Genomic DNA, 19,072 nt, shown 5'->3' with positions numbered 1-19,072 from the left:
TGAAACACTGCAGGTGCACGTAGAAATGATTCCAGGTTTAAATCTTTATGTCTTTTAAATTTTAAACACACATATAATAGAAAGCAAACCGCAAAAACAGAACCAGCACCTAGAAAAGTCTCTGGCTGCCTTCTGCAGCACTGTTTAGTATTTTCCTCTTTCTGGGATGCAAAAAATAAAAATAAGTCTGGTCAGTAGAACTTTCTTTTTTTTTTTAACTTTTCTTTTCTGTTAGCACTTTATCTAAAAAACAGGTTAACAAACAAAAACGCGTTGTTGTTTTTTAATTACTGTTTTTTTAATCACTTCTCAATTACAGGTAGGTGTAGAACACAATTTTTCCACTTCGGCACAGTAAATTGCTGCATTTCACATCTGTTAGAGAGAAATGAGGTCTTAGGGGTACACGTCAGTGGGCAGCTGGAAGTCTTTGAATGTGTAGAAGGAGATGTCCCCATGGTCCACCACGGCAAAGACTACTGGGATGTCTCCACTCTGGAAGGCCAGCAGTTTGAGAGCTCGCAGGTCTGGCACGGGACTGTGGAAACTGAGGCGCAGGAAGAGAATCAATTTAAATTTTGAAGGAGACACGAGCCAACGCACTCTGTGCAGAACAATTTATAAAATGACAGAAGAGAAACACAAACAGCAGCAAAATTTGCAACTGAACTAATTGCTTTAGACATTTATCAATAAAAGTGTCTGTCAAGCTGTGCTCTGAGAATGTCTGACGGGCATTTGTCAGACGTTTCTGCCAATTTACAGGCTGAACTACTAATCAACAGATTCATGAGTTATCTGCAGCATTATCACAATAATAAAAGACAGACAAGAGGCATTCATCATCTCCAACAACTGTGATATTTATTCAGCCTGAGTCAGATGTCTGTTTTCTGTAAACCAATCTTGAGTAAACAGGACTGCTTACCTGCACACACACATCCGGGAGTAAGGTTTCCCCGGGTTACTCTTCTTGAAGTCAGCCACCGTATCAGGTTGGTAAACATTGAAACAAATCCTCCACTCATCGGAACCTTTTATACTGAACAGACACAGCACAAAATCATTAATATCTGAATGGCGCACCCTCACAGTACAGTGAATTACCCCGGGTTAACGGGGGCAGAGCGAAGCAGTGACAAAGCACCACACTCTTTTGTATGTGTCAAAGTAAAAGAACAGGGGGGTAATGAGAGGAGCTCACTTCAAGTCCATTCCACATTTTGACTCGGGGTTGATTGCGCCTGACTTTATTTAACAAGATTTACACTTATTAAATACACAAATTTCCAGGCACTTACTGTATTTACAATTTTCCCAGATAACTCGCCTACTATCGCACTGCTCAGTTTTCATGGCTAAACAATTTTACGTGTTAGTGTCTGAGAGTCAAATAGGCAATGAGCGGCAACTAATTACGCCGAATACTACACACTTCTTACAAGTGTGCTAATAACATCCCATCAGACTGTCGGGTATCAGTTTGAGTCAGATGGTACAATTAATAAATGAAGACGACATCGAGCAATCTATCTGCACTGTTGTCATGTTTTAAAATGTTACCAAACAAAATGTCATTGCAACCGAGGACCAACACTCCCCCACAAATGCTGCCGCTTCATTACTTCTCAGTTTGAAAGCTTGCTTTTGTTGTGTGTTACATGTTACATTATTTTTTATCCCTATTAATTTATAGAATGAATCATTAACACATTGACACATTAAGATTTTTCTATTGTAATACAAATGCAAGTATGTGTAGGTAGGTGGGATTGAGCACATAAGAATATGGAGGAAGCAGGAAAGGATAAAATAGAAGGATAATAAAATTATGAAAAATCTATTTTTAATGTCTTCTTTTTTTCTTCATGTTTTTTTAATTAATAAAACAAAACAGGTCACCAGTTTTTCTTTTTCAGGGCTGACATACAAAGAAAGACAATGGGCAGTTCAGGAAAAGGGAACAAGTGATACCTGGATGCTCCCTCGAGCAAATTAGTAGATTTGATCACACTGATTTTATCCAACAGCTCCCCTGGAATAAAAAAAAAACAAAACATATCACATATCAATGATTCCACTTTCAAATTAAATTCAACTATGATTACTGACAAAACTAATGCAATCTCACCAGTGGAGATTGGCTGTCTTGGGTCATGTAAAGGAGTGACTTCTCTGTTCCACAAGTGTTCTGGTCGGCCTTTCTGCTTCCCCTGCCGCCTGGACATGAGCTCCTGATACTCTGTCCAGTTTCTGCACTGCCGAACCTGTAAAGACCTCAGACCGTGATCCCAGTAAAGAGCTGCTTTTGTATCACGTGAAAATAAACACAGCGATTTCCCATTGGATATTTCCAGCAGTTCGTTTCTGATGGTATGTTATATCCTACGCACCTCTTTGTCTTTGTTCACATCCCATCGGCGCCTATGCTTGTCCTCTTCCCTCCTTTCTTCCTTTGAAGACATCTTCACTTTCCGCAGGTTAATTCTCTGACTCCAAGTGGCAACATCACACACTCCCACAGTTAAAGCCCCAGGCAGCAGAGAGGGGTCTGGAGAGGCCAGACGGCCAGGATGATGCTCTCTGGAGCCAAGGTCAGGGAAAATGATGGATCTGAAGTCCCAGCGTGAGGAACCAGAGGTGGGGCTATGATCTGATGTGTGTCCTGGATCCGTGAGAGCATCTGACATCCACCAATGCCTGCCTGCAGCTTCATCTGCTGAGCTTGTGGCAGCAGTCTGGAACTCTGGAGTCTCAGAGGAGGCTGTGAAGTGTGATTCACTTTTTTTATCCTCCTCATATTCACGGCTGCATTTATCCTCCTCCATTCTCTCAGTAGTGGATTCCTTCTGTGTTTCAGTATGACTACAACCACAACAGAAACAGTGTCAAACCCAAAGACTCTGACAAATGATAAAATCTAACAACCAATAACCAGATCAAACCAAAGTCAAAAACTATAATAAAACATAAAAATTCTTTTGACTTTCTTCTTTACTTAGCACACGTGTATTCAATCATGGAAACCCAGAGCTTGGCTCAAATTAAATAGAAAGCATTAAATCCAGCGCAGTAAACAGTAAATAAGAAGTGGCTTTATTCATGGCCTCTGTTTACCTGGACAATGGGGTGGAAGTCGAAGTGGAGGTGGAGGTGGAGGTGGAGGTGGGGCTGGCGCTGCGTTTCCTCTTCAGTTGTCTCACTGTTTTGTCACGTGACTGAGGAAGGTTTAGCTGCCTCATGTAGGACGATGGCTCCAAACTGTAAGAAGCCAAAAACAAAGGTTAACAGTACTAAAAATGACTTCCTGTGAGATCACATAATCATATACACGACCGTCTAAATGGCACTTTAATGTTCCGTTACCTGGAATCAAACCTGTGCACCACATAGCCAAGCCTCTTTAAATGTCCAAACACCTTTGAGATGAGAAACACTTGTTAGATCATTCGGGATCTGTGCCCCACTTCCACACTGTGTATTGGATTTCTGGCTGTACCTGATACTGCTGCAGGCTTATTGTGTTGGAAGAAAGGAATCTTTCATACCCATCCTGGATGGACAGAGGCAGGCCCTTATAAAACACCAGCAGGTTTCCCTGTTCACACACATAATTAAGACTCATAGATGTCAACGTTTCTCAGATCACACGCGATATTTTGCAGCTTTAAAAGTTGGATATAAATATAACTCAATAAATATAAGAAGGAATGATGTGTCTCGATGGGAAACCACAGCCTGATGAACAGGTTTTTATCTTGCACTCACACACTCCATCAGGTAGAGAGCCTCTTCAGGGAGGAGATACTGCTTGCCATTGGCAGAAAAGCCCATTGTCTGCCAAAACTTTCCCTGTGTGATTAAAAAGTAAACTATAACGATTTCCCAAATGGTTTAGAACCAGAAGTGACAGAAGTGGTGTAATAAATTACTCACAGCTGGAGACTGAAGCTCCACAATCTGGTCACTTGGGACCCATGTGGCCTTCACAAGGTTTGCTCTGTGGTAAAGTAAAAAAAGGACAACATTTTTCACATGTAAGTGCAACACAATCTGACTGATACACTGATACCCTGCTGCCATTTGGTGAACATTTAAAACGGATGCTTTGCCTACTCACAGCCTCTCCACTCTCTCCTCTGATATGAGGCTCCAATGCTCGTTCAGAGTCTGCTCAAGCCGCTGTCTTTGCTCATCTGAGTCATTGGGAAAGAAGTCCTTCTGCCCTCTCACTGGGATCTTGTGACTCCTGGACCGGGCTGCAAACAGTTCTGATGGGCTTGAATTTAAAGAAAGTTAACAAGGCTCAGCTCCTGGTATTTGATATTTTAAAGTCTGCAGGGGCCCAATGTATTTGTAACAATAAAGTTGGAAAGCTTAATCTAACTGAGCAAACATTTCACTTTCTAAAGGCAAAAATAAAGGCGAAAGATTTGCAAGTATCTACGTTGACAACTCAATATAAGATGCTGTTTGTTTATATTTTCAGTCACTAAAATTTGGGGTTAATTAACAAAATTGTTAAAATTCCTGCAATATTTTGAAACCACAGCCCCTCAATTAAAGAGGGCAATCTATACCTTAAGGACATCCCTGTTTCATTTGAGATGCACAGTGGTGGAGTGTGAAGCCAAAATGATGACGACTGCGTCACAGTTTCTGTATACACAGACCTGACTGTTGATCTATTAACTTCAGAAATCAACAAACATGGAATTTCCACCTCGGCACAAACTGTTTCCATTCATTGCATAAAAACTAAACTTTGCCTCTCCAAGTCAAGTTTGGACACACAAGAGAGTAAATAGACCTGCCCACTGATCATCTAATAGGACATGTGATCAAAACTATTCAATTGCTTTAGTCATGTAAATTTGCTTAAGTACATCTGCAAATAACTTGGTGTATTGTGTATTACATCCTGACTCATAAACCCATGATTCACCGCCTCGGGACATCGCCCTCAAACAGCCATGATGTCTTAAAAAGACTTTTCAGATCACCCAAAAAGGGCATTTAATCCAATTCATTTGTAATATTTGCAACTTTTGCAACTCATTTATGACAAACAACACACAGTTTGAGGGCCACAGGGACACACAGGTCTCTGTAACTCCCACCTCTACACGTCTAGTAATAACCTCAGCTGGGGCTACCTCATGAGTAAACCTCTTTAAAGACAAACTCGTGTGTGTGTGTGTGTGTGTGTGTGTGTGTGTGTGTGTGTGTGTGTGTGTGTGTGTGTGTGTGTGTGTGTGTGTGTGTGTGTGTGTGTGTGTGTGTGTATTACAGATACGTCTTGTTGTCCGTGACATGTTTGCTAGTCAGCTAACAGCTGGAAGAACCCCTGTCAGCATGTGCGCAAGGCAAAGACGAAGTATCTCCCATACAGAGAAAGGTACGGAAATGAACCACTGGGCAAAAGTGGTAAAAGGGTTATCGCTACCTGTCTTTAACTGGCAAATGTTAGCGAATGAAGGCGAGAGAATACCTTAAAATTTCATTGTAGAACTGCCCTTCGGTGTCTGTCTTGTTTTGGTCCGCCATGTTTGCCCGTCCACCCGCCGCAGCTCTCCCCTGGGTCCTGCTGTCCGTCAGGTTGGGGAAACAAAAGCAGTAATGGATACGACCAGCAGGGGGCGAGCTGTCTGGATTTGTGTCTATTTCAGTCGATGCTTCAAGATCTGTTGTCAGATGTGAGGCTCTTATCCTGCAGCATGTGCCCTTATATTAGATATTGCCTAGTAAATGAAATGATAATATGCAATAATATTACATTGCAACACCTTTTAGAATAGACTTTAAACAAGTCACATGTGCAAAATAGGCATTTTCACAAATAGGTAGGTGACCTCTGCATGACATGCAGCTACGGGCTCAATATAGAATCATGAATGTGAAATTATTGACAAATAATTCCAAAGTTTGTAGTTGTAACGCAACTATGAAGCAATCCTACGGGTTCAAACTCCTTTTTGATCAATTTTAATATTAAAAGGAGTTTCTGAAGAATCTCTCTGTTAAACTGAAACACATATATACTGTTGGGTAACTTAAGGTGAAGCAGGGTTGTATACAGAGGCTCAAACCAAGGACCAGACCAAGAGCACAGACAGAATGGGAGGAGAAATCTGGATTTCTACTACTGAAATATTCTTTATTTCTTTAGCTTATTTTGTATTTGTGATAGTTTTGTTCTTAGTTAGTTTTAGATTTTGTTATGTGACAGATCATCGGTTTTGTTAGTTTAATAACCCCCACTTCAGCAGGTGGTAATGTTTGTCTTTGTATCCCCATTTATTTAAAAATGACCTGATCTCTCAGTATATGAGTTCCACTTTGTCTATAGATCATTAGGTCAGTTTGTTTTTTATTGATGCAGTGTGATTTAGTTATGTCGTTCAGTTCTTAATGCTTAAGTCTACTTCTATTTTGGACCTTTTATGGACCCAGTTCTTTGTTGTATATTGTTTGTTTGTTTTTCATTTTTTAGTTAATAAAACCCTCTGTGGCTCTGTTTGACTTCCAGTTCTGTTCCTTATCGCTTTGCCTCTATGTTGAATCCACATGTAGCTACAGCCTCAATATGGACTCATGAATGTGTGACATTCACAAAGATTTCCAGCGATTGCAGTATATGCACAACCTTTGAGAAATATTAGCTGTTAAAACCTCTTTTTTCATCAATTTTAAAGTTAAAGCTGGCCCAGGAGTTTCTGAACCATCTCTGAATTAAACTGCTATACATATAGGCTGTTGTGGGACCTCTCTCGATACACTCAACTCCTCTCCATCTCTTTATTTAAATGTTACCATTGCATGTCATTGACTTGGGTTTTCTTTTTCCTTTAGTCGTGCTTCCTCCTCTCTGTATGTTTCTGCAGGTATCCCAGGAGCTGTCTTCACTTTCCACTCACCTCAACTAGTCACAGCACACAACCACCACCCTGAGACTGGTTCTGCTGGAGGTTTCATCTGTTAAGGATCCATCTTTCCTCTCGTACTGTTGCTGAGTGCTGGGTGGGTTTTGTTGACTTCTCTCTACAATTCTTTTTAGCTGTGTTGATATATCCTGTAAGGTCTAACAGATGTTGTAGTGTACACTTGTATCCTTCCAGACTTATATCCTAATAGGTTTATGCATGAGTTCAAGCTGATGTTTGTGCCAAATGGAATGAAATTCCTTCCAAACATTTCTGAAATATAGCATCAACAATGGGATATACATGAGATCACAGTGACTTGGACTATCAAAATTTAAACAGTTCATCCTTTACCCCAAGTGACAATTGTGCCCAAATTTGAAGAAAATCCTTCAAGTTGTTTGCAACACATCACATTCTCAACAAGCATGAGCATGAGGCGACTGTGGCCTGAACTGCTGGCCATCAAAATCAAGTTTATCACCGAGTCAAAGTTTAGCTTTGCAAATGTTTAGTTTGCATCTGTCCATTAAGCTATATGACCCACATTAGCACTGATGCAGTCTTTGTTTACACAGCCAGGTAATAGAATACAGCACAACAGACAATGTTAGAATACAGTTTTATTGGACTGAAAAGATTCACAAGGTTTAGATCATCTTTGTCTCAGCCTAGTATTGCTGAGCATGACAGTGTGAAGTGTGATTCCATCACTCCAACATATGTACAATATGATCATTATAGCTACAGGTCACGATCAACAACTTGTACTGCTCCGTTAATATTAAACTTGATGCTTTGCCAGTCAAAGATATTTCCTCTAGGTACTCTCTTCTCAGTGTAGATGTCTTGGATGGTGCCATCTGAGAGGACAACGTCCCACATATTAACATCACTGATTGAGCCTACAAAACTCTGTTTGATGTCAAAGTCGCCCAGGTAACTGTCTGGGTCTTGTCCGAGGATGACCTTGCCATTGGGTTTGATTGTGTGATCCTTGCTGTAGATTTTGGTCAAGCTTCTCCTCCCGTTGACAAAGAGAGCAGACGCACCAGAACTGGAATCCCAGATAACACACAGGTGGGTCTCTAGGCCACCAAGATCAGGAACTTGGAACAAGACACCATCTCCAGCCAGGTAGAAAGACAGTCTAAACACAGAGATACAACATTCATTGTTATGTGCACTTGAAGTAGTGCTTCATGGATGACAAGTTATTTTGTCGCAGGAATTTCTTGGCATTTATTTCAACAGCTTATTGTTACTAAATATGGTCTTCTGTGACCCTAAATCCAGAGTATTAGCGTGTTGTCTACCTGCCGTCCAGTTCACGCCACACATTGAGCTCATCATGGTTTTTGGTCCGGTACGCAAACAGGATGATCTCTCGCTTGCCTTGTAGCTCTGTGGCCACACGCATACACAGAGTGAAGGCCTTCAGGTTCAAAGGAATCTCAGGGACCAGCTCAACATAACTGTTATCGCTTTCGTTGGGGAACACCAAGTTCTTAATGGTAACTTCCCCTGAAAGACAAGAGTCACAGATTTTGCCGAGACAGTTTTCTTTATCTGCAGACTGAACTAATGCCCTTAAATTAACAATAAAAAGCTAAATACATACTGTTATTCTTTTTTTACTAGATATGCACAAAATAAAACAAAGCAAATGAGTATAGTTACCTGCCCACACCGTGCAGGCGACAGTGAGAAAAACAATGATCCAAAATCTCAATTTGTTTGAGCAAACCTGCAAAAGGTTACTTCATTTACTCAACACATTCCACTCATTTTTATACATCATGCCATTTTAATTCATATGCAAAGTCTCTACTCATAATAGATTTGAAAGGTTATTTAAAAAGTCAATGTACAGTTAAGCAGTACTCACCATGATTGAGTTTCCTCCTGATGTGGCAACAGAGGTGACTGAAGGTGAAGCGGGTTTATATAGAGAGGCTCAATCCAAGGACCAGACCAAGAGCACAGACAGAATGGGTGGGGGTGAGGTCAAATGAAACTAAATATTTGCATTTGGGGGGGGGGATCGGAATTTCTACTATTTAAATATTCTTCATTTCTTTAGCTAATTTTGTATTTGTACTAGTTTTGTTTTAAGTTAGTTTTAGATTTTGTTATATGACAGATCATCTCTTTGCCTCCCTGTCTGTCCCTGCTTTCCTTGTTTTCTCCCTCCTGTCAGGTGACCTGCTAATTACCGATTGTCTGCACCTCTGCTTCCCCTGTCTCTTTATTAGCAGGACGGTCAGCCTCGTCTTTGCCAGATAGCTGTGCGTCAACCTGTGAACAGCACTATCCATCATTATCTTGGGATTGCTCTTTGGAAATGAACCCTGCCTGACCTGAAACCTGTCTCTGCCTGACTCCCCCCGACTCCCCCCCTACATTTACGGTCCAGGTCATACACAAGGGAATCCAATATAGGGACAGAACAGGGACAGAGGCAGAGGGGAGCAGGAACAGGTCAGGCCCCTAACCGGACCTGTCTTCTGTTTTGACCTGCCTCTGCTCTGCTCTTCGACAACGTGAGTGTTTTCTGTCTGACCTGTTCCTGCTGGACCTGGACCGTCCCCTGACATCGTTATCAGTCTGTTGGATCTCTGTTTTCTAGATTACCTCTCAGTACTGACCTGGATTGTTGTTTGGACCTCGGATCTTGCCTTATGGACATTAGTGCTTGGACTGCTTCTTGTGTATGACCCTGGATTCGTCTCTTACTCTGCGCCTGGGCTTTTTGGAAACCTGTCGACTGTTTTTTTTGTTCACTAACCCACTGTGCTTTTGCCATTTAGCCTGTTCTGCAGATCATATCATTCCTCCTCTGCTCCCAGTCAACATGCGTCACTCCACTGTTGGCCATTTTGGAATCTCCAACTCTTCAGTCTTCTCTCTGGTTCACTCCTTCCCGCTTCTCAGCCACAGCTCATCAGGACTTCAGCCACCAAACTCACCTGACGACAGCTCTGTTCGGACGCAAGTTTCCAACTTTCATCCACTGCATTATTATTGTCAATAAAACATTTCTTATCTCAGTTCTCTGGTCCTGTGTGGTCTCTGGCTATGTAGTCGGATCCTAGGCGCATGACAAGTTTGCACTTTTTGTTCAGTTAATGTTTGTCTTTGAATCCCTGTTTGTTTAAAAATGGCCTGATCACTCAGTATATGCACTCTTTTTTGTCCATTTTCATTAGGTCAGTTTGTTTCTTATTGATGCAGTGTGATCTAGTTATGTTGTTCAGTTCTTCATGCTTCTACTTCTATTTATTGGAGTTTTTATGGGCTCAGTACTTTGCTATATATTATTTTTCCCATATCATTGGAAATGAATACAATTTACATCTGAAAGATGGAAACATGACAAATCTAGAGAGTGTGTGTGTGTGTGCGCTCGGTTCAGTTTTTTTGTGTGTGTTGAGGAGCCTGATGGCTTGGGGGAAGAAACTGTTCAAAAGTCTGGTTGTGAGGGCCCGAATGCTCCGGAACCTCTTCCCTGATGCCAGAAGTGTGAAGATTGGGTGTGAGGGGTGGGTGGGGTCGTCCACAATGCAGGTAGCCTTGCGGATGCAGCGTGTGGTGTAAATGTCCGTGATGGAGGGGAGAGAGACTCCAATGATCTTCTCAGCTGTCCTCACTATCCGCTGTAGGGCCTTGCGATCCGAAACGGTGCAGTTCCCAAACCAGGCAGTGATGCAGACGCTCAGGATGCTCTCAATGGTTCCCCTGTAAAATGTAGTCAGGATGGGGGGCAGCAGATGGGCTTTCCTCAGCTTCCTCAGGAAGTAGAGACGCTGCTGGGCCTTTTTGCTGATGGAGCGTGTGTTGAGTGACCAGGTGAGGTTCTCCTCCAGATGAACACCAAAGAATTTGGTGCTCTTGACGATCTCCACTGACGCTCCATCGATGTTCAGTGGAGAGTGGTCACTCTTTGCTCTTCTAAAGTCAACAACCATCTCTTTAGTTTTCCCACCGTTCAGAGACAGGTTGTTGGCCTTGCACCAGGCTAAGAGCTGATGTACCTCCTCTCTGTACGCTGACTCGTCGTTCTTGCTGATGAGACCCACCACAGTCGTGTCATCAGCGAACTTGATGATCTGATTCGAGCTGTGCATCGCTACACAGTCGTGAGTCAGCAGAGTTAACAGCAGTGGACTGAGCACACAGCCCTGTGGGGCCCCAGTGCTCAGCATGGTGGTGCTGGAGATGCTGTTCCCGATCCGGACTGACTGGGGTCTCCCAGTCAGGAAGTCCAGGATCCAGTTGCAGAGGGAGGTGTTCAGACCCAGTCGGCTCAGCTTCCCAATTCAGAACGCAGAATTCCAGCAATTGCAGTTTTTACACAACCTTTGTGCAATATTAGCTGTTAAAACTTTTTTTGATGAATTTTAACTAATGTTCCACGTTCGTACTGATGCAGCCTTGGCCTGGACTGCTTGCCACCAAAATCAAGTTTATCACCGAGTCAAAGTTTACCTTTGCAAATGTTTAGTTTGCATTTGTCCAATAGCTATATGACCCACATTAGCACTGATGCAGTCTTTGTTTACACAGCCATGTAATAGAATACAGCACAACAGACAATGTTAGAATACAGTTTTATTGGACTGAAAAGATTCACACGGTTTAGATCATCTTCTTTGTGTCAGCCTAATATTGCTGAGCATGACAGTGTGAACTGTGATTCCATCACTCCAACATATGTACAATATGATCATTATAGCTACAGGTCACGATCAACAACTTGTACTGCTCCGTTAATATTAAACTTTATGCTTTGCCAGTCAAAGATATTTCCTCTAGGTACTCTCTTCTCAGTGTAGATGTCTTGGATGGTGCCATCTGAGAGGACAATGTCCCACATATTAACATCACTGATTGAGCCTACAAAACTCTGGTTGGTCTCGAAGTCGCCCAGGTAACTGTCTGGGTCTTGTCCGAGGATGACCTTGCCATCGGGTTTGATTGTGTGATCCTGCTTGTAGATTTTGGTCAAGCTTCTCCTCCCATTGACAAAGAGAGCAGACGCACCAGAACTGGAATCCCAGATAACACACAGGTGGGTCTCTAGGCCACCGAGATCAGGAACTTGGAACAAGACACCATCTCCAGCCAGGTAGAAAGACAGTCTAAACACAGAGATACAACATTCATTGTTATGTGCACTTGAAGTAGTGCTTCATGGATGACAAATTATTTTGTCGGAGGAATTTCTTGGCATTTATTTCAACAGCTTATTGTTACTAAATATGGTCTTCTGTGACCCTAAATCCAGAGTATTAGCGTGTTGTCTACCTGCCGTCCAGTTCACGCCACACATTGAGCTCATCATAGTCTTTGGTCCGGTACGCAAACAGGATGATCTCTCGCTTGCCTTGTAGCTCTGTGGCCACACGCATACACAGAGTGAAGGCCTTCAGGTTCAAAGGAATCTCAGGGACCAGCTCAACATAACTGTTATCGCTTTCGTTGGGGAACACCAAGTTCTTAATGGTAACTTCCCCTGAAAGACAAGAGTCACAGATTTTGCCGAGACAGTTTTCTTTATCTGCAGACTGAACTAATGCCCTTAAATTAACAATAAAAAGCTAAATACATAGTTTTATTCTTTTTTTTTCTAGATATGCACATAATACAACAAAGCAAAGGTGTATAGTTACCTGCCCACACCGTGCAGGCGACAGTGAGAAAAACAACGATCCAAAGTCTCAATTTGTTTGAGCAAACCTGCAAAAAGTTACTTCATTTACTCAACACATTCCACTCATTTTTATACATCATGCCATTTTAATTCATATGCAAAGTCTCTACTCATAATAGATTTGAAAGGTTATTTAAAAAGTCAATGTACAGTTAAGCAGTACTCACCATGATTGAGTTTCCTCCTGATGTGGCAACAGAGGTGACTGAAGGTGAAGCGGGTTTATATAGAGAGGCTCAATCCAAGGACCAGACCAAGAGCACAGACAGAATGGGGGGGTGAGGTCAAATGCAAACTAAACATTTACATTTGGAGGGGGATCAGAATTTCTGCTATTTAAATATTCTTTATTTCTTTAGCTAATTTTGTATTTGTACTAGTTTTAAGTTAGTTTTAGATTTTGTTATATGACAGATCATCTCTTTTGTTAGTTTGCACTTTTTGTTCAGGTTATAATGTTTGTCTTTGAATCCCTGTTTGTTTAAAAATGGCCTGAACACTCAGTATGTGCACTCCTTTTTGTCCATTTTCATTAGGTCAGTTTGTTTCTTATTGATGCAGTGTGATCTAGTTATGTTGTTCAGTTCTTCATGCTTCTACTTCTATTTATTGGAGTTTTTATGGGCTCAGTACTTTGTTATATATTATTTATATTGTTCTCATTTTTTGCTTAATAAAACCCTCTGTGGCTCTTTTTGTTTTCCAGTTTGGTTACTTATCACTCTGCCTCTATGTTGAATCCACATGTAGCTACGGCCTCAATATGGACTCATGATTGTTTGACATTCACAAGGAATGCCAGCGATTGCAGTTTTTACACAACATTTGAGCAATATTTGGTCTTTATACTTCTTTTTTGATCGATTTTAACTAATGGCCCACATTCGTACTGATGCAGCCTTGGCCTGGACGGCTGGCCACCAAAATCAAGTTCATCACCAAGTCAAAGTTTACCTTTGCAAATGTTTAGTTTGCATTTGTCCAATAGCTATATGACCCACATTAGCACTGATGCAGTCTTTGTTTACACAGCCATGTAATAGAATACAGCACAACAGACAATGTTAGAATACAGTTTTATTGGACTGAAAAGATTCACAAGGTTTAGATCATCTTCTTTGTGTCAGCCTAATATTGCTGAGCATGACAGTGTGAACTGTGATTCCATCACTCCAACATATGTACAATATGATCATTATAGCTACAGGTCACGATCAACAACTTGTACTGCTCCGTTAATATTAAACTTTATGCTTTGCCAGTCAAAGATATTTCCTCTAGGTACTCTCTTCTCAGTGTAGATGTCTTGGATGGTGCCATCTGAGAGGACAACGTCCCACATATTAACATCACTGATTGAGCCTACAAAACTCTGGCTGGTCTCGAAGTCGCCCAGGTAACTGTCTGGGTCTTGTCCGAGGATGACCTTGCCATCGGTTTTGATTGTGTGATCCTGCCTGTAGATTTGGTCGAGCTTTTCTCCCGTTGACAGAGACTTGTCTTATAAAAATAACTGATAACTGTTTTTCATCCCCTCGGGGAAATTCTTTGTGGACAGGCTGCCCCCTTGAGGCACCAAGGGTTTAGGGTTTGGTATCTTCTCCAGGGACACTACCACTAGTGGCCAGTAATCAGGGGGGAACCTGAAACCAAACCACCAGCCAGTGGACATCAGTGTTTTAGATAAGATCAGTATCAGTATCAGAGGGTAGACAAACTAACAGTACATTTACTGGCTGTTACTTGCAGCAGAAATTCACTGTGGAACAGTTTTATGCAATTTAAAAGGTTCAGTGATCCATAGAAAACCATTCTACACTTTAGCGCAGCTGAAACGTTGAAATGTTATCATAGAATGAAATATTACACAGCAAATCTGGGATCTGATTGCAATAAAGCAAAGCATGACAAAGTGCAAACAGTGATTAGAATAGTGGCTCTATTTTTCCCAGAGCCCACTAGCAAGTTAATTTAGTCATGTTAAAAGCCATCTTGCTGTAACAGATTATGGCATTTAATAGTTTTTCATTTTCAGAATAAAATAGCTAGAATAGTAGATAGAATGAAAATGAAATGCAGTTTTAATATTGTCCTAGATTAATTAATTACCAGCATTATTTGAACTTCTAAATAATGTTTATTTGAACTGCAATCAATTATTTTTCTTTGTTTGTATATATATTTTTATCCACGCATATGCAAACTGTGTACTTCTGTCATTCTACTGATATTTTGTTTCTGAGTAAATTGTAAGAAGCACAAATTCAACTGGATCAGATTTATTATTATTATCACACTCGTTTTTTACTTTATTTAAAGTGTTATATACTATATGAATACTGTGTAGTGCTTATATGTTGCTGTGTGGAATCACGTTCAAAGAAAAGAAAGTATGATTCATGAACAGAGCCGAGGCACGGACGGGGTTCGAACCCGCGATCTTCGGTTTACGAGACCGACGCCTTACCACTTGGCCACCGCGCCCGGTAATATAAAACACGCGTCATATAGGTATTTGAGAGAGGGCTAATTAGTATTATTATTATTTAACAGGTTTTCATCACCTCTAGCACGTTTGTTAGTCTACAGGCCTGAAGCAGCATTCAGAACTCCCATTCAAAATGTCCCCTTTTATCCGCTATAACGTTGTTTCGACTTCGACATAGAGATAAACGTTTGTCCAAATTCAGCAAAACCCAATCAAACAAATATCAGAAAATGCTGGGAGCTTTTAGAAAGGGTCACTTCTTTTGCTATGTTTTTTCTGTCTACCAAATCAATGTCCTTACTTAGAAACAATGGACATTAAAACTAAAACACGTCTTGTTAGGATAATATTCAAATGTCCCAGCAGATGGCAATTACTACTTTTCACATAAACCATTACGTAATGTTGCAATTATAGTTTTTCGACGATCAGTGAAAAAAGAAAAGGTTTAAAAGTCATAATAAAATGTGGCGTAACGTTACAAGTCGCTAAACATGAGAGGAAAGGAAAAGAAACTTAGAGACACAACACATCCGGAAGTAGCTCACAGCAGATTTAGCAGTTTCATGGTCGCTACAGATGTAATACGATGATGTGGAGAGCTGCATGTTCATGCATCGGATGGTGGGAAGATTGTGCAGCCCTTGTTAGATCCACGACTAGTTAATGCTGTAGGTAATATGATTTATTCTGAACAGTCACTGCTAGTTTGGCTGGAAGAGACAAACCCGTATACTAGCTAACCTAAAGCGTTAGCTTGCTAGCTTGCGATGGCTTTGATATCTGTTTTTTTGTGTGCAGAATATGCTAATATATAGTATATAAACCAAACGCATAACAAAAAATTTAACATTAAATAATTATGTGCTGATAGGCTAATGACACTGCTGAATAATTACGATTTGAGACTTAAGACATTTCTTTGTTGTGCCACTTTTCAGTTCGGCATATTATAAAGGGTGGTTATATCAATATGCAGTTTAAAATTTACAGGAAGGTTTAGACTACGTTAGCCTCAATTTGAATCTCCTGGAGCAACAAATTGAGGTGGAAACTACTGTTACATGGTCGAGCAACGTTTATATAATGATTATAAGTCAAATATTACCCTTACATAAGGCACATGAGTTGCTTTTTATTTATGTATTTTAAATACATACGTTTGCCTTTTGGAAATAATAGCTCCCTGACATCTTGGTGTGTCTTCTGTTCTTGTTTCAGTGTTTACGTTTGATCTGCAGCAGCTGTTGCCCCTCTGTCTGCTTCACCATGCCACTTGTGGTGGATGCTGTTTGGGCATTGTGGAGCATCGGAGCTGGCATCTATGACTACTTCCACACGAGTGCCATGGAGGAGAGGATCCACACACTGGAAAACGTCCTCTCTATCCACCAGTTTGTGATCGCGGCCCTGTCAGCAGGTCTCATCCTGCTCATGATGTACATACTATGGAGAAAACATTAAGACCTCATTGACATGGGCGCCCACTTTTCCCTTTTGTCAGGATATCTTCAGCTAGCCATGGTAGATTTCATCCAGATGTTGAGTGACAGTGTGGATCATACAGCTGGTCACTCAAAGATCAAGCATGAGCAGTAATGTTTGTGATGCCCCAGATGAAGTCAAGAGCACTGATGGGCAACTAAACTGCACACCTCCATAACCAAACCCCCATGAAGACATGTGGTGTCTGAAAAGTTGTCAGCTGCTTGACCTGACTTGTCTGGCTGTCTTTCTCTGTGTTTTGGTTGTTTAACTGCCCTGTCTACAGATGATAGTCTGCATTAATGCAAAATCATAACTGTTTCTCAACATAACTTTGCACAGTTTTTACAACTTTGAAGGACTTAATAGTGTGGTCAGCCCCTCTAAATTCATGCTATTAATTTAAACACGTTCCCAGTGTTTGATGACGAGTCGTTGTTTTTGACAGCCTTCTCTGAAAAGTGGATAAATATGAGAATTTTAAACTTCTGCTTTGTTATAGAAGCCAAGTGTGACTGCAATTGCTAGAATTGCTAAACCTGTTATTACTAAATCGCAACAAATTTATCTCCATCCATTGTTTTCTCACTGTCACGAAATAAGCGTGTTTTGTTTTTGTTTTTTAATTTAAGGTAGTTTTTGTGAGTTATGACTTCATGTATGTGGAATGAGGTTACACATAAGTTAAGTACACTAAAACTATTTTATGTATCATTTTTATTCTTATATCGGTTAAAAAGAAAAACCTGGCGTGAAAAGAAATGAACATATTGAAAAGAAAGTCTGTGTTTGCTCTGCACCCATAAATCAAAGTGACCCCTTGCTGGTCCTAATTGCTGACTGTCTTGGGATATTAACATTTAAAATATAACACTATAAGTAAATTTTCATTTAATGCTCTGATATTTTCAGACTTTGTAGATTTCTGTGTGGGAGAATTTCCCACCACTGATTTCAACATCAAACAACAACACTGGGATATTAATTGATCATTTATTAGATTTATTGTTTTGTTTTGTTTTTCATGCTAAGGCATATGGTTAGAAGTTAGTCGGGTTCTTCAGTATTTAATTAGTCCATGTTTACATTTGAATTAACATTGCGTTATTCATATTTCTTCATGCTTTTGCTTACTACATTAAAAAAAAAAAAAAGTATGTGATCAAACAAAGTACTGGTCAATTTTCCCCTGTTGTACCTGCATACTGTCTAGATTGCACTACTGTACACTAGTAAGACTAACTACTGCTATGTCTACTATTAAAGGGATTATGTTTGAATAGTAAATCACTATAAAAGTCAGAACTGCTCTTTTTTTCCATGTACTTTAATAGTGTGCTTTTGTATGAATCTAGAGTAAAATACTGTGTACATGTGTACATTATATAACTATAACTGTACAGGTATGTAGGAAATATCAGGCTTAAAAGCCGAACTGAACACAGCCACTATTTTCAGGGATATTTTCCAGTAGAGTAACATAGTGGAAATATAGCACCAGTGAGTAATTTTAAGTACTGTACATGCATGAGCTATTTTAGTCCTCACTATGTTTCGAGGTCAGTGGTTTGACTGTGCAGGCTGGCAGTACAGTGTTCATTTTGAACCGTAGCGTGAGAAATGTCACCATGTGCCATCTCTCTTTACCACACAAGTATTTTGCTCCTCAGAACTGATAACCACTGATTACCAAGATTTAAAATTGTAAACCCTCAATCTGTGACTTATGTTTGGTTTTCCTTTTTTAGTGGTGGTTATCTCAAAAACTACTACCAATATTTGTTTAATGATTTCATATTAGGATCTGTGTTTTGAAAGAAAAGTAAATTCAGGTGGAATGTCATGTTATTCATCGACTTTAACCGCTCTAATTTAAAGCAGCATTATAAGCAGAGACATGGGTCAACGAGATAATTTTGTCAGTGTAGGAATAAGTGCTCAGATCTTTTAAATTTAGACATAGTTGAAGAAAAACTGAACTGCAAGGTGAAAAACCTGAATGTTAAGCACGGAAATGTTCAGAAGTATTCTTAGCAAAATGTACTTAAATATCCAAAGTAATTGAATAGGTCTATTCATAGCGAAGTTAAATTTAACTATAAATTTAAATGTGCAGAATTAAGGTGACATTTTCTAGCCACTTGATGGGCTGAGCTTGTCTGTCTGGTGATTATGGACATGCAGCTCTGAAACTAAATTCAATTCTTAATTTGTAGTTATGATGTGATGGGCTGGGGTAAGGCAGTGTCGTAGATTAAATTCATCTTTTCAGTAGAGTACAGCTTAGGATAAAAACTTATTTATGATGCCAGTAATACAAACAAATCTAAATTGCAGCTAAAAACATACTTCAGGTTTGCAAGCAACTTCCAGTGTTTTTGAGGGGCCCCCTCTTACTGGGGCCCCTGGGTACTTCAGTCCACTGTTGGCAGACTGCAGACCTTTTACTGGGCAAATTAGTAT

General features: G+C 40.4%; 3 protein-coding genes, 2 long non-coding RNA genes and 1 other non-coding gene across 6 annotated transcripts; 1 reads left to right on the top strand and 5 right to left on the bottom strand.

The window, feature by feature from the left end:
* Positions 1-356: 356 nt before the first annotated feature.
* Positions 357-5,586, bottom strand: tsen54 (TSEN54 tRNA splicing endonuclease subunit). The gene is made up of 12 exons (XM_026354294.1): positions 5,492-5,586; positions 4,121-4,279; positions 3,937-4,000; positions 3,769-3,852; positions 3,500-3,598; positions 3,367-3,419; positions 3,118-3,261; positions 2,394-2,865; positions 2,132-2,267; positions 1,975-2,035; positions 929-1,042; positions 357-547 (listed from the first exon to the last, which is right to left on the bottom strand). Exons 1-12 carry the CDS (start codon positions 5,545-5,547, stop codon positions 397-399), a joined length of 1,593 nt encoding a protein of 530 aa, XP_026210079.1. The 5' UTR covers positions 5,548-5,586; the 3' UTR covers positions 357-396.
* A 1,947-nt stretch (positions 5,587-7,533) lies between these two features.
* Positions 7,534-8,909, bottom strand: LOC113158430 (pentraxin fusion protein-like). Its single transcript, XM_026354337.1, has 4 exons — positions 8,812-8,909; positions 8,604-8,670; positions 8,240-8,447; positions 7,534-8,073 (listed from the first exon to the last, which is right to left on the bottom strand). The coding sequence occupies exons 1-4, from the start codon at positions 8,812-8,814 to the stop codon at positions 7,668-7,670; spliced, it is 684 nt and encodes a 227-aa protein (XP_026210122.1). The 5' UTR covers positions 8,815-8,909; the 3' UTR covers positions 7,534-7,667.
* A 2,622-nt stretch (positions 8,910-11,531) lies between these two features.
* LOC113158493 (pentraxin fusion protein-like) lies at positions 11,532-12,867 on the bottom strand. The gene is made up of 4 exons (XM_026354424.1): positions 12,804-12,867; positions 12,596-12,662; positions 12,231-12,438; positions 11,532-12,064 (listed from the first exon to the last, which is right to left on the bottom strand). The coding sequence occupies exons 1-4, from the start codon at positions 12,804-12,806 to the stop codon at positions 11,659-11,661; spliced, it is 684 nt and encodes a 227-aa protein (XP_026210209.1). The 5' UTR covers positions 12,807-12,867; the 3' UTR covers positions 11,532-11,658.
* An 833-nt stretch (positions 12,868-13,700) lies between these two features.
* Positions 13,701-16,352, bottom strand: LOC113158508. The gene is made up of 2 exons (XR_003298575.1): positions 16,285-16,352; positions 13,701-14,279 (listed from the first exon to the last, which is right to left on the bottom strand). It is a non-coding gene; the product is annotated as an uncharacterized LOC113158508 (long non-coding RNA).
* Positions 15,049-15,120, bottom strand: trnat-cgu. The gene has a single exon. It is a non-coding gene; the product is annotated as a tRNA-Thr (tRNA).
* Positions 15,613-17,771, top strand: LOC113158503. The gene is made up of 2 exons (XR_003298573.1): positions 15,613-15,795; positions 16,346-17,771. It is a non-coding gene; the product is annotated as an uncharacterized LOC113158503 (long non-coding RNA).
* Positions 17,772-19,072: the final 1,301 nt, after the last annotated feature.

The sequence above is a fragment of the Anabas testudineus genome, chromosome 8 (genome assembly GCF_900324465.2).
Source record: "Anabas testudineus chromosome 8, fAnaTes1.2, whole genome shotgun sequence".
Classification (NCBI taxonomy): Eukaryota; Metazoa; Chordata; class Actinopteri; order Anabantiformes; family Anabantidae; genus Anabas; species Anabas testudineus.
This window is presented reverse-complemented; position numbering and strand designations above follow the sequence as displayed.